The following is a 13,613-nucleotide window of genomic DNA, read 5'->3' on the forward strand; positions in this document are numbered from 1 at the left end:
CAATGACACAATGGTTGTCAATTCCTGAGACATTTATTTGTTGCAAGTCATTCGTCAACCAAAATACTGACAATGCAAAAAAGCAATCTCACAACCAATATAAGAAACAAAAATTAGCTGTTTAAGTAAAACGGAAAAAAGAAGATACAACAATATGCTCTCAACCACAATGCAAACCATTTCTTTACTGTGCACTACTTACACTAAAACCTTTTCCATTTAACATCCAAATATATGTATAGGCCTTTCAATTATGTACAAACATTAAATCCCTTCAGAAAGAACATAAAGTTACTCAAATTGATTATTGTGCTCTCTATCAAGCACCAAATTATAAACAGAAGATGTTCGTGTGTTGAATTCTAACATAAAGTATGAAAAAAAAACACAACACAACACAACACAAGCTCACTGCAGAAAAGGGAAAATTCAAACAGTCTTAATATCAATATTATGTAAACCACAGCAACGTTAGGGGGAAAAAACAAATCGTGAGCTTAGTATTATAAGGTTCTATCTCCGTTTAGGGCAGTTCAGAGATATTCAGTGTCAAAGTTTTTACATTCCATTATGTTTTGTGAGATGGAACCTTTGTATTTTATTAATTACTAACTCAAAAATGTCAACATTTTAAAAATAACACCACATTAATAAACACCTAATGGATCAGATTATGTAAAAAACTAAATTTTGACAAAAATGGAGATAGAACCATATAATTCACGAAATACGTCACGAAATACAGTAGGTAATATCCTCTCGTTCATATGTCCACCTCCCCTAGGCAATGTGCAACATACAGCAAACATAACCAAAGGCCCCAATGATATCGACATTCATTTTCTGACCAAGCAAGCATATTGTATAATTATACTTTCACATCCTTTTGTAACAAGTTGAAAAAGAAACAGCAGGGCACTAGTACCAAAACCTGCTCATGTAGAAATCACTAATAACCCTAAAACGCAATAATTGTTCTAAAGCATCGATTGAAAAAACATTTGAAAAACAATGCCATCAACATCAAACCACCTAACAATAAGTAAAATAGAAATAAAAACCGTGAAATATAATCATACAGGTCTATTTACATTCACATCGATGCGATTGACAAACTGCAAGCAAACTTAAATAAACATAAACTTAATTTATATCTATTAACTTAAATAATATGTGTTACCTTGATGTAAATACTTGGATAATGACAGAGGTAGATTCACACAAAAAATGTGTCAAATCAAAAGAAAACTAAACTTTTTTGTTAAATAAAATAAATAAAGCCATGCAATTAAAACCAGCAAAATGTACAGAAAATATACATGGATTTTCCATTAACTCACAGGCTTTTTTGTCCTGTTCATGAAAATGTTTTTTTCACCACTGTAAAAGTGCTGGTCTTAGTTTACAACAATGTTGAATTCCATTATGGCTAAATCCTCTCAGATACCAGATTAGGCCTGACATCACCAAAACAGTTGAATGTTCTACATGAGACAGACAGAAAACTACGGAGCCCCCCTGGGGTCACATGGTAGAAAAAATATTTTATGTGTGAATCTGTTCCCTTGGTTTAGTAAATCTGTTCCCTCGGTTTAGTAATTCGTTAGGTTAGGGTTAGGCCCTACGAGCCAGAAAGATCGCAAGGATTCTAACCCTAACCCTAACCCTAACAAATTACTAAACCGAGGGAACGAATTACTAAACCGAGGGAACAGATTCACACATCAAATATTTTTTTCTACCATGTGACCCCAGGGAGGCTCCGTAGAAAACAACTCCCTTGTCTACTCTTTGGTGTTTGAAGATCTGAAGGGACCTGATAGGTGTAATGATGGATCCACCTAGCTTTCCAATCCAGAAAGTGCAATGATATCTCCTGCCATGCTGGGTACACCTATCCTAATGACTTCAGATCTACAAACATTCAAGGGAATAAGGCCTAGAGCCTTTTCAGAGTTTTCAGACCAGGTCTATAAAAACAATCCCTTCTGTGTCTCTCTCTGCCCTCTCACATGGTTGTCTCGCTGTTGCGATGTTTGAGAGAGTCGTTCTCCTGGCAGATGAGCTGGTAGGGCTTCTCATTCTCCTCGATCACAGAGTTGCCCATCTCTGCGTCCTGGCTCAGGAGCTCCTGTTTGGACAGGTGCTCCACGATGCCCGCGCCCACCGAGTCTCCCAGCACGTTGGTGGTGGTGCGCAGGCGGTCCCTGGTGGAAGAGGAACAGGTGGATAGGTGCACACACATACTGTACTGAACACATAGAAATACTTTACAGTATATATGTTACGGTACATGTGGGAAAACTAGCGTTAGGGTTAGATGCTAGGGTGACTTGGTAGTACATGCTGGCATGTCTAACCCTAACCCTAACCCTAACCTTACTGTAACCCTAGCACCCTAGCACCTAACCCTAACCCTAGTTTTCCCACATGTACTGTAACATATAGACACAACCACATAAGACAGATCACACACACTCGAGAATGCACACACACAGGCACACGCACCCACACACCTTACACAGATAATGCACAGCTAACATGTTGTATGTTTACTGTCTTTAACAGTAGGTGGGAATTCTGTGGTGGGAACCATTGTGCTAATGAAACATTATATGGTATTCAACTGTATGCACATTACAAACCTATTACAGTAATAATAATAATAATAATAATAATAATAATAATAACTTTTATTTGTATAGCACTTTTTCTGCAAACGTTGCAGCTCAAAGTGCTCCAATCATTATATTATGGTAAGCAGTTATTATGGTATTATATTATATTATGTTATATTATGTATATAATATAATATATATATTAATATATTATATATATTAATATATATAATATTATATATTATAATATATATATAGGTATATCATATATCATATAGATATAGTATAATATATATAATATATACCATTATATTATGGTAAGCAGTAAGCATGATAAGCAGTTATAAACAGACTTCATAAATCCCACCAATCTATCTGGATTATGCATCAATAACCTTTGCAGGCGGTCCGGCTCTGTTCAGCTCTAGCAGGGCTCTCGGCCTGCTTCACTATGACATTTAGGCAGACTTACAGGAACCAATCCACTGCGATGATCAGTGTTATGTCGTCCGTGGGCAGGCCCACCGATGTCAATACGATCACCATGGTAACCAGACCCGCCTGAGGGATACCTGCTGCTCCGATGCTGGCAGCTGTTGCCGTGATACTGTAGAAGAGGAGAGGGAGGAGGAGGAGGAGGTGACAGTGACATCATTTAATAACAGAGAGAATAAACACATGCATGTATTAGGGAGTCACAGTGGTGGATTAACACTGTATACAGAATACAGATACAAAGGAGTATATAAATCAATGCTTTCACTGTAAGACTTATCATCCCAAGGCATTCAATTCAATAGAAAAAAAGGCTTTCTGCAAAATTGACAATAAAATGACTCACTCCTCCCCTCTCTCTGTTATTTTACTCACCTCAAAGTCATAGAGGAATAACATTAACTACAGTAATAGGCCTCTTCGTGGCTTTATCTTTGTATAAACTGGAGATGGAATTACTTTTAGATTTAAGGTTCCTGCTCATGGATAGCAATATGTGACGACAGCTGGTGAAACCGAGAACCAATCAAATTGTCGAATTGTATAAATCAAATAAATGTCAACGTCGTTGAAAATCAACGTCACACTCGCTAGTCAAGCCGAAATATTGCAATGCAACGGATTCGGTGAGTAATCCCCATTGACTAGCGAACAATGCCATTGATTTTCAACAACGTTGACATTTATTTAAAATCTCCAGAATAAAAGTTCGACGTTTGATTGGCTGCCGACTTGTTCCCGGTATCTCTGTTTAGGGTAGTTCAGAGATATTGAGCGTCAAAGGTTTTACATTCCATTATGTTTTGTGAGATGGAACCTTTGTATTTTATTAATTACTAACTAAAAAATGTCACAATTTTTTAAAATAACACCACACAGGCATTAATAAACACCTAATGGATCAGGTTATGTAAAAAAACTAAAGTTTGACCAAAAATTGAGATAGAACCTTATAATTCTAACGTCACGAAATGTCTACACATGACTAAGTCTGAAGAGTTCCGTGTACGTAGACTACCTGATGGTGAGGATCTGCCCGAAGTTGAGGTCCATGTTGTTGACCTGGGCGATAAAGATGGCCGCCACAGCCTCGTAGAGGGCCGTGCCGTCCATGTTGATGGTGGCGCCCACGGGCAGGACGAAGCGCGTCACCCGCTTGTCCACGTGGTTATTCTCCTCCAGGCAGCGGAAGGTGATGGGCAGGGTGGCAGAGCTGGGTGGAGAGAGGGCATAGTCACATCACAACACGTTCTCCAGATATCTGCAGGCTTGTTAGGTACTTTCTAGCAAACTGTAACCTGACCAGTGTTAATTTTGTCAGGCTTTTTAGTCACTTAGTCTTTGGTGTTTAGATGAAGATGCACACCAGTTCTAGTCACACCAAGTCACCTCAAATGTTTTTAGTTCCAGTCCAGTTCCAGTTGATGAAAACATTCCAGTGCAGTCTCAGTCCACAAAAACTCCAAAACATTTTAGTCGCTGAGTTTTCGTCGCTGACTACGGCTAGACTCAAATGTTTTGGGGTTTTTGTGGACTGAGACTGCACTGGAATGTTTTCAGTTTTCATCAACTGGAACTGGACTGGAACTAAGAGAAATGGAGGTGACTTGGTGTAACTAGAACTGGTGTGCATCTTCATCTAAACACCAAAGACTAAGACTTTACTTACTTACTTACCTGCAGCAACCCAGTGATGAAGGTAAATGTGTTCTTCCTGGTAACCCTACGTTAGCTCGCTGAGCTAAATGCGAGTCTTACCTGGAGGACGTTCCCAGGGCCGTGATGAGAGCCTGCAGCAGCCCAGCGATGAAGGTGAAAGGGTTCTTCCTGGCAACCAGGAAGTAGAGAAGAGGCAGGACGACCATGCCGTGGATGAGGAGACCTACGATCACAGTCACAGTGTACATCCCAAGCTGACCTCCGACCTGAGCCAGGTCCTTCATCTCCACGATCTTACCAGCTATCAGGAAGAGGATGCCTACAGGAGCATACCTGAGAGAGGGAGGGAGGGAAGGAAGGAGAGAGAGAGACACACACACAGAGAGAGAGAGAGACAGAGAGACAGAGAGAGAGGGAGGGAAGGAGAGAGAGAGACACACACACACACACACACAGAGACAGAGAGACAGAGAGAGAGGGAGGGAAGGAGAGAGAGAGACACAAACAGAGAGAGAGAGAGAGAGACAGAGAGACAGAGAGAGAGGGAGGGAAGGAGAGAGAGAGAGACACACACACACACAGAGAGAGAGAAAGAGAGAGACGGAGAGACAGAGAGAGAGCTTAGTATAATATATATTTCTTAGTGGCATAGGATTAGTACATTTGAACATATATACTGGATCAAGACAAGATAGAGAGAGACAGAGAGACAGAGACTGCCACTGACTGACCAGATGATGATGGCGACCAGCCTCATGATGGCCTCGTTGAGGCAGTCGAAGAAGTCCCTGAGGGCCTGTCCCTGCTGCTTCATGTTCCCCATGACCAGGCCGAAGCACATGGAGAAGACCACCAGGCCCAGGGCGTTCACCCCGTTAGAGAAGCCTGACATGGGGATCACCTCCTCCACCGTCTCCTGGATGAGGAGAGGACAGGATGTAACAGAGTAGAACCATTTTAGTGTTGCATTCAGATTAGACAGTTTAATACATACAACAGTACAATACAGATACAGATACAGCTATCTATGGTATACATGATCACTATGGTACATAGTGGGGCGGCTGTGGTGCAGGAGGTAGAGTCGCCGCCTAATGATCACAAGGTTGGCAGGTCGGCGGTTCGAGCCCCGGCTGGCCACATGTCGAGGTGTCCTTGGGCAAGACACTGAACCCCAGAATTGCTCCCAGTGAGCGGGCCGGCGCCTTGCATGGCAGCTTGCCGCCATTGGTGTGTGAATGGGTGTGTGAATGGGTGAATGAGAGGCCGTTGTAAAGCGCTTTGGAGCAGCAAAAAAGGCAATATATAAGTGCAGTTCATACATGATCTCAATGGTACATGATCTCTTACACATTTCTAAAGCATAGTATCTATAGTAACACACACCTGTATGGTCTGCAGCACCTTGGTCACGTTCCCAGCAAGGCCAGCCTCTGTAGAGTTGAGGGAGTCTGTCATGTTGAGCGCGATGGTCACGTTCCTGGTGTGGATGGTCTTCTTGTACACTGTCTTGTACTGGGAGACACAGTGTTGAATCACTTATATTGTGAAATGATGTTGCAAGTATCAGTCCTTAAAGAAGGAACACATAGATGTAACTTTCATACTGTAGTTATTGAGAGAGAGCGAGTGGATTTCCTTACCTGCTTGAAACAGGCTTCTACCAGGTTAGGAGGGAACATGTTTCTGAAAGATAAAAGAAAAGAAAAACAAACATGGAAGCTTTGTAGCTTTGTCTTGCTACTGTACTTCATACTACAGAAAGGCCAATACATGATCTGAATCCATCTGTAAGGTGTAGGGTGACATTGCCCTATAGACACTGACTGTGGTTTGGGTGTTTGTGTGTGTGTGTGTGTGTGTGTGTGTGTGTGTGTGTGTGTGTGTGTGTGAGAGAGAGAGAGAGAGAGAGAGAGAGAGAGAGAGATAGAGAGACAGAGAGAGAGACAGAGAGAGAGAGAGAAAGAGAGAGAGAGATAGAGCAGAGAGACAGAGAGAGAGAGAGAGTGAGAGAGAGATAGATAGAGAGAGAGACAGAGAGAGAGACAGAGAGACAGAGAGAGAGAGAGACAGAGAGACAGAGAGAGAGAGATAGAGATAGAGAGACAGAGAGAGACAGAGACAGAGACAGAGACAGAGAGAGAGACAGAGAGACAGAGAGAGACAGAGAGAGAGAGGGTGAGAGAGAGAGAGAGATTTATTTATTCTAGTATGTACATTACATTCTTTTTGTTTTTGTTTTTTATCTTCACACTTCACATGCTTTGGCAATGTAAATGTATGTTTCCCATGCCAATAAAGCCCTTTGAAATTGAAATTGAATTGAGAGAGAGATAAAGAGAGAGAGAGACAGAGAGAGAGACAGAGAGAGAGAGAGAGAGAGAGAGAGACAGAGAGAGACAGAGAGAGAGACAGAGAGAGATAGAGAGAGAGAGAGACAGAGAGAGAGAGAGAGAGAGAGATATAATAATAATAATAACTTTATTTGTATAGCGCTTTTCCTGCAAACGTTGCAGCTCACAGAGAGAGAGACAGAGAGAGACAGAGAGAGAGAGATAGAGGGGTCATCCCTGCCCACCTGATGAGGTCCAGGAAGGCGTCGGCTGCTTGTACTGGCTCTATGGTGCCGCTGGAGGTCACAGGAGTGTCCCTCCTGCCCTTCCCCGGCTTGATGATCATCACCATGACGATGCCGATGAAGACCGCAATGATGGTGGTCACCATGTAGTAGACCACCGCCCGCATGCCCATCTTACCTGAGGCTTTGCTGTCCAGAGAAGAAATACCTGCAGAGAGAATAGATCATGTTATATTTCTGATATCAATCAAGAGCAATCATGCATGATTATTTCTATATTATACACCAGTATATATTTAAAAAAAACAAGTAAAAACAACAACAACAACAACAACAACAAAACCTAGGTTTAGAAGAAGGTGATAGGAGAAGGTTTTTTCCTTCTATCAATGGCCCCGGGCCTGAGCTGGATTACTCTTCCTGCTACGACTGGTGGATTGATGATTCACTTGCTTAGCCGAATGTATTGATTGTAAGTCGCTTTGGAATAAGGCGTCTGCTAAATGCCAAAAATGTTAAATGTAAAAATTCAGTACTCTTCAGAGTCTGCAGGTTTGCGTCCCATCCCACTAACAGCTGATTCAATCCATGATTCAATCCAATCAATTCGGTCCTTGATTAGTTGAATTTAGGTACTATGTTAGTTCTGGGCTAGAATAAAAGCCTGCACACCCTCCAGAAAATAATTAGATGACCTCCTAGATAGAACATTCTATTCAATACCAATAACTCAATGACAGTGACAGTGACTTAATGACAGTGACAGTGACTTAATGACAGTGACTTAATGACAGTGACTTAATGACAGTGACTTAATGACAGTGACTTAGTGACAGTGACTCAATGACAGTGACTTAGTGACAGTGACGTAATGACAGTGACTTAGTGACAGTGACTTAATGACAGTGACTTAGTGACAGTGACAGTGACTTAGTGACAGTGACAGTGATGTAGTGACAGTGGCTTAGTGACAGTGACTTAGTGACAGTGACTTAATGACAGTGACAGTGACAGTGAGGTAATGACGGTACCTGTGACGAGACTGGAGACTATGAGAGGCAGCACCAGCATCTGCAGCATCCTCATCAGCAGCTCTCCAGGGAAGGAGAAGTACTTGATCTCCCTCAGGGTCAAGTTCTGGGACCGCAGGGCAAAGCCCAACATCACACCTGGACAGACAGACAGACAGACAAAAATCGTTTTCCTTCTATCACTGAGACTGCCAATGGCCCCGGGCCTGAGCTAGATTACTCTTCCTGCAACGACTGGTGGATTGATGATTCACTTGCTTAGTCAAATGTATCGATTGTAAGTCGCTTTGGAATAAGGTGTCTGTTAAATGCCAAAAATGTAAATGTAAATGACTGACAGACAGACAGACAGACAGACAAGACTGTAGCTGTACACTGTAGCTGACCCAACTAACGGCTGTTGATAGTTACTGTACTTGTATCAGAAAGAAGGAATAACCTGCTCTAATACAGTATATCCAAATCTACGGTATTTCCGTCATGATAACATAAGCAAAAGAAGAGAGCATGTTTACGAGTTACATTTTAAAAATATATAATTTATGTCTAGTTATTTAGCGTACACTCAATGCGGTTGTTAAGTCGTGACGTGTTTCCGGGTCCAACGTTGGCTGAGGGGCTCTCTTCGAAATGCCGCAGTAATAATAATAACTCATTATATTTGTATAGCGCTTTTCCGAGGCTCAAAGACGCTGACAATATGGGAAAAACAGGAAAGTGCTGTGTCCCTTGTTGTATGAATAGATCCCAGTCTAACAAACGATTGAACTGTCATTCTACCGCTTTAGTACACTGGTACTCTGGTGCTGGGAATCTTTTATTTGGACCTGGAAATTGCTAAACGTCACGCGTGACGTCAGACTTAACAACCGAATACACAATACGTGCAAAATTACAAACTCTCCATGAGCCAATATGAGGAAGTCTCCTCTCCTCTCCTCTCCTCTCCTCTCCTCTCCTCTCCTCTCCTCTCCTCTTTACTCACCCAGAGCCACCGCTGCGATGGTGAAGAGCACGAAGAGGTTCCGGCGTAAGAACGCCTTCACGCTCTCCCTGGTGACGCTGCTCATCCTGTCCTTCACGCTGGTCGCTCTCTTCTCCATGGCCCTGCGTAGCCGGCGCCACAGGGGGCCTCGTTCGGGGACGTTGGGGGGCTTGTCTGAGTCCTCGTTCAGGAAAAGGCTGGTGGCGTTGGCTGGTGGCTTCTCATTCATAATCAGCTCCAACACCTGGTCCAGCAGGCAGGTTTCGGGAGAAACTGGAGGAGAGGAGAGGAGAGAGAAATGAGTCTTCTGCTGGCTACAGTATGTTCTGAACCCCAACCTACCCATCCACCCACACACTCCCACACTCCACACCCACACACCACTCACACACACACATATACACACACATACACCCACACACATACATATACACACACTCTCACACACACACACCACCCACACACCACACACACACACACACACACACTACACACACACACACACACACACACACACACACAACATCTTACCGTAATAACTGTGTCGAAAGACAATCCCTTAAGTCGCTACTTTACGTGTAACCAATGACCTTGCTCCTGCTTATCCGTACGTCTAATGTGCTGTTATGCCGTTATGTCAGAGATATGTCTCTCTGAACCACCTTTATATACCGAAGGAGTTTTCCCTAAGGAGAAACACTGACTGGACACACACACACACACCCCTATGGACTAACCTCATACTCCATGTCTTGGTCTCCATCGATTCCCATTGTCCATTGTTGTGATCCGTATTGTCTGTGCATACTAACAATGGAATCCCCGTTGAGGAGAGAGTACTATTGTTGAATGACCTTTGAACTGATGTGGCTCGATCATTCAGGCTGCTGTCGGTATAGTCATGTAAAAATGCAACTGTGTGTAGGTACTACATAGTACACTCACCACCGGGTAATAATAGTGCCCACATTCTTACAACTCGATGACTCAAGTGTTTGAAAGCAGCACAGTACGATTGACTCTGATTATAGTTCAAGAGGAAATGTCTGATACAAAAATGTACAATGAGGCAAAAAGCCCCATACAACTGTTGTGAACGAGACCTAATGTATTCACTGCCGCCTATACAGTATGGTTAATGGGCGTGGGCATTGTGTGCATAAATAGGGGGTTTAAATCATTTTTCCACTTTTACCATGCTGTTCTTATTCTAATGGATTTCCACTTGAGAATAATTGGATGGTTCGGTTCATTACATGCTGCAAATCACTACTGTGCTGCCTGCTTCAATGTGCCAGCTTAGACTAGCATTATAATGCATGTGTTCGTGAGAATGAGAGCGACCAGATCTGTACTGTACAACTGACTAATAATAATATATATAATAATAACTTTTTATTTGTATTGCTGCAAACGTTGCAGCTCAAAGTGCTCCAATCATTATATAATCATAATTTAATTATTTATTAATTTAATCATATTTATTCATTTAAAGGCAATATTAAAAAGATGGGTTTTTAGTCTTGACTTGAACATATTTGCTGAGGTTGCATCCCTAATGTAAACTGGCAGTGCATTCCACAATCTGGGTGCATAAAATGAGAATGCAGCCTCACCAAATCTCTTCTTTTGTACGACTAATGGGAATTTACTTATTACATATTTACTACAGTCATTACCTTTCCTTCAGATAGATGCACAGTGGCATGATTGCTGAACTGACAATTCCTATACATTGGATAGTCATTCAGCAACCACATTGGCAGCCGGGGTCGATACAAATAATCATTGTGATATTCAAATCCCCTTTTGGCTGAGCTATCAATCTACAAGACTGGTCCCAGGGCTGTACTGTGCTGTAACCAACCAATGTGAACCAGGCAAGCCATCCACAATATGCTACTATTCAACCCTTTCATCTAGGGGAAGGGTTCCTACAGGTTAACATGCTCTGGCTCTCCACCCACGCTGGCTGACAGCCAGGCAGGCAGGCAGACAGGTACAGTATTGCTAGGATTTCAATTTAGAGGTGAGGCCCAGGTCTGTAGTGTAGCAGTGTAGCATTGACTTTAACTGCAGTCAGCGTTGTCTATCCCAGGCACCACTTCTCATAGTACACTGTGGTCCTCTGGCTCAGTTGGCAGAGCATGGTGCTATCAATGGTTGTGGGTTCGATTCCCGCTGGGACCATATATATATATATTGAAAAATGTATGCACTCACTGCAATGTAAGTCACTTTGGATAAAAGTGTCAGCTAAATGGCATAATATACACTCACTGAACACTTTATTAGGAACACTACTCCTAACTGTAGTGTGGCAGTGCCACCTCTGTCCCAGACACCCAGCGGAGAGGTATTAAAGCTGCATGAGCGCCTCATCGGCGGGTGCTGAACAACAGCTGGGACTCCTGGATATGGCCTCCTCACAGGGCTCAGCTGTAGCTATGTCACTGCAGCTGCTGTATCTGTTAGCTTAGCTTAGTGGCTTTAATGAAATGGCTTATCAAACAGTATATGGACAGACTTTTATAATGTCTTGTATAGGTGAAGACTTATAGCATTATGTACTTGAGGTATATGTCATACTTGACACTTATCTGCTGAAGACATTTCGTGAGCTTAGAATGATAAGGTTCTATCTCCGTTTAGAATGAGAAGGTTCTATCTCCGTTTAGAATGATAAGGTTCTATCTCCGTTTAGAATGATAAGGTTCTATCTCCGTTTAGAATGATAAGGTTCTATCTCCGTTTAGGGTAGTTCAGAGATATTGAGCGTCAAAGTTTTTACATTCCGTTATGTTTTGTGAGATGGAACCTTTGCATTTTATTAATTGCTAACCCCCCAAAAAAATCAACATTTAACAAATACAGGCATTAATAAACACCTAATGGATCAGATTATGCAAAAAAAACTCAATTTTAACCAAAAATGGAGATAGAACCTTATAATTCTAACGTCACAATTTCTTGCTGACTACTACAATTGTGGCAACAAAGCTGCAACCAGAGTCTAGCAGAATTATAGTTCCTTTTCTAAAATGGCCCCATCTCGTTAGGGAGATGGTATTTCACAGCTAACGAGAAAGCCTCTTCAAACTGTCATGCTAATATATGCAGGGAGGGTGAGTTCTCTGGTTTGGTGCTACACTTAAAACACCACCACATCACATTGGTTTGTATAGTGCTTTTTACAAAGACAATTGTCTCAAAGTGCTTTACAAGAACAGTACTAAACAATATAAACAATAAATATAATGTGAATATTATGAACTAACAACACCAAATCATAGACCCATAAAAAGTAAGTCAACAACAAGAAAAACATTGGGCACTGTGGCAAGGAAGGAAAAACTCCCTTGGAGGAAGAAACGTTGAGAGGAACCAGACTCAACTGGTTGATCAGTGAGTCATTCTAAACATGTAAAATACCTCAGAAACTCACAAACAACACAACATGGTGGCAGATTGTCACTTAAAAAAAAAAAGTCACATGCAATGAGTTAAACTGACAAAGCAGCTGGGTTATTATGCATACAAATAAATCTCCAATGGTCTATCATCACAAGCTGACTGACAGCACGTCACTCTGTTAGCGTTAGCATACATACTCACCATTCATGGTCTCTTGTAAACAGTCCAATCCTAGATAGAATCCTATACAGTACCAGAAGTGGTCTTACTGTCCAGAGCCTCGGGGTGTTAGTGGCTGTAGGCGACACTGTGCTGACCTCATACGCAGACAGACATGAAACACTCTGGAACCGGTCAGCAATGACCTTCACATCCCTAGTCCTCGTTGTCCCCCCCTCCCCACTCTCCACACACACACACACACACACACACACACACACACACACACACATGCAAACACACACACACACACACACACACACGCACGCACGCACACACACACACACACACACACACCACACACACAGACCCACACATACATGCAAACACACACACACACACACACACACACACGCACGCACGCGCACACACACACACACACACACACACACACACGCACACACACACACACACACACACACACATACATGCTAACACACACACACACACACACACAAACAGACCCACACATACATGCAAACACACACAAACACACACATTTTAATCATTTATTTCTGTCCACATAGAAACAAGTATACAAGGACACAAATACTGAAGGCACAGATGGGATGCATTCACAAACAGACATGGACAATGTCTTTCACATACAACAG

The 13,613-nt window shown here is 42.3% G+C and overlaps 1 protein-coding gene across 1 annotated transcript; it reads right to left on the bottom strand.

The window, feature by feature from the left end:
- Positions 1-2,008: 2,008 nt before the first annotated feature.
- Positions 2,009-9,637, bottom strand: slc1a6 (solute carrier family 1 member 6; the record flags this gene model as incomplete). The annotated part of the gene is made up of 10 exons (XM_080537211.1): positions 9,367-9,637; positions 8,382-8,519; positions 7,351-7,558; positions 6,416-6,458; positions 6,159-6,287; positions 5,504-5,688; positions 4,872-5,105; positions 4,132-4,326; positions 3,091-3,225; positions 2,009-2,207 (listed from the first exon to the last, which is right to left on the bottom strand). Exons 1-10 carry the CDS (start codon positions 9,593-9,595, stop codon positions 2,009-2,011), a joined length of 1,695 nt encoding a protein of 564 aa, XP_080393337.1. The 5' UTR covers positions 9,596-9,637.
- Between the last annotated feature and the right edge of the window lie 3,976 nt (positions 9,638-13,613).

Source organism: Nansenia antarctica (genome assembly GCF_963989245.1).
Source record: "Nansenia antarctica genome assembly, chromosome: 7".
Lineage (NCBI taxonomy): Eukaryota > Metazoa > Chordata > Actinopteri > Argentiniformes > Microstomatidae > Nansenia > Nansenia antarctica.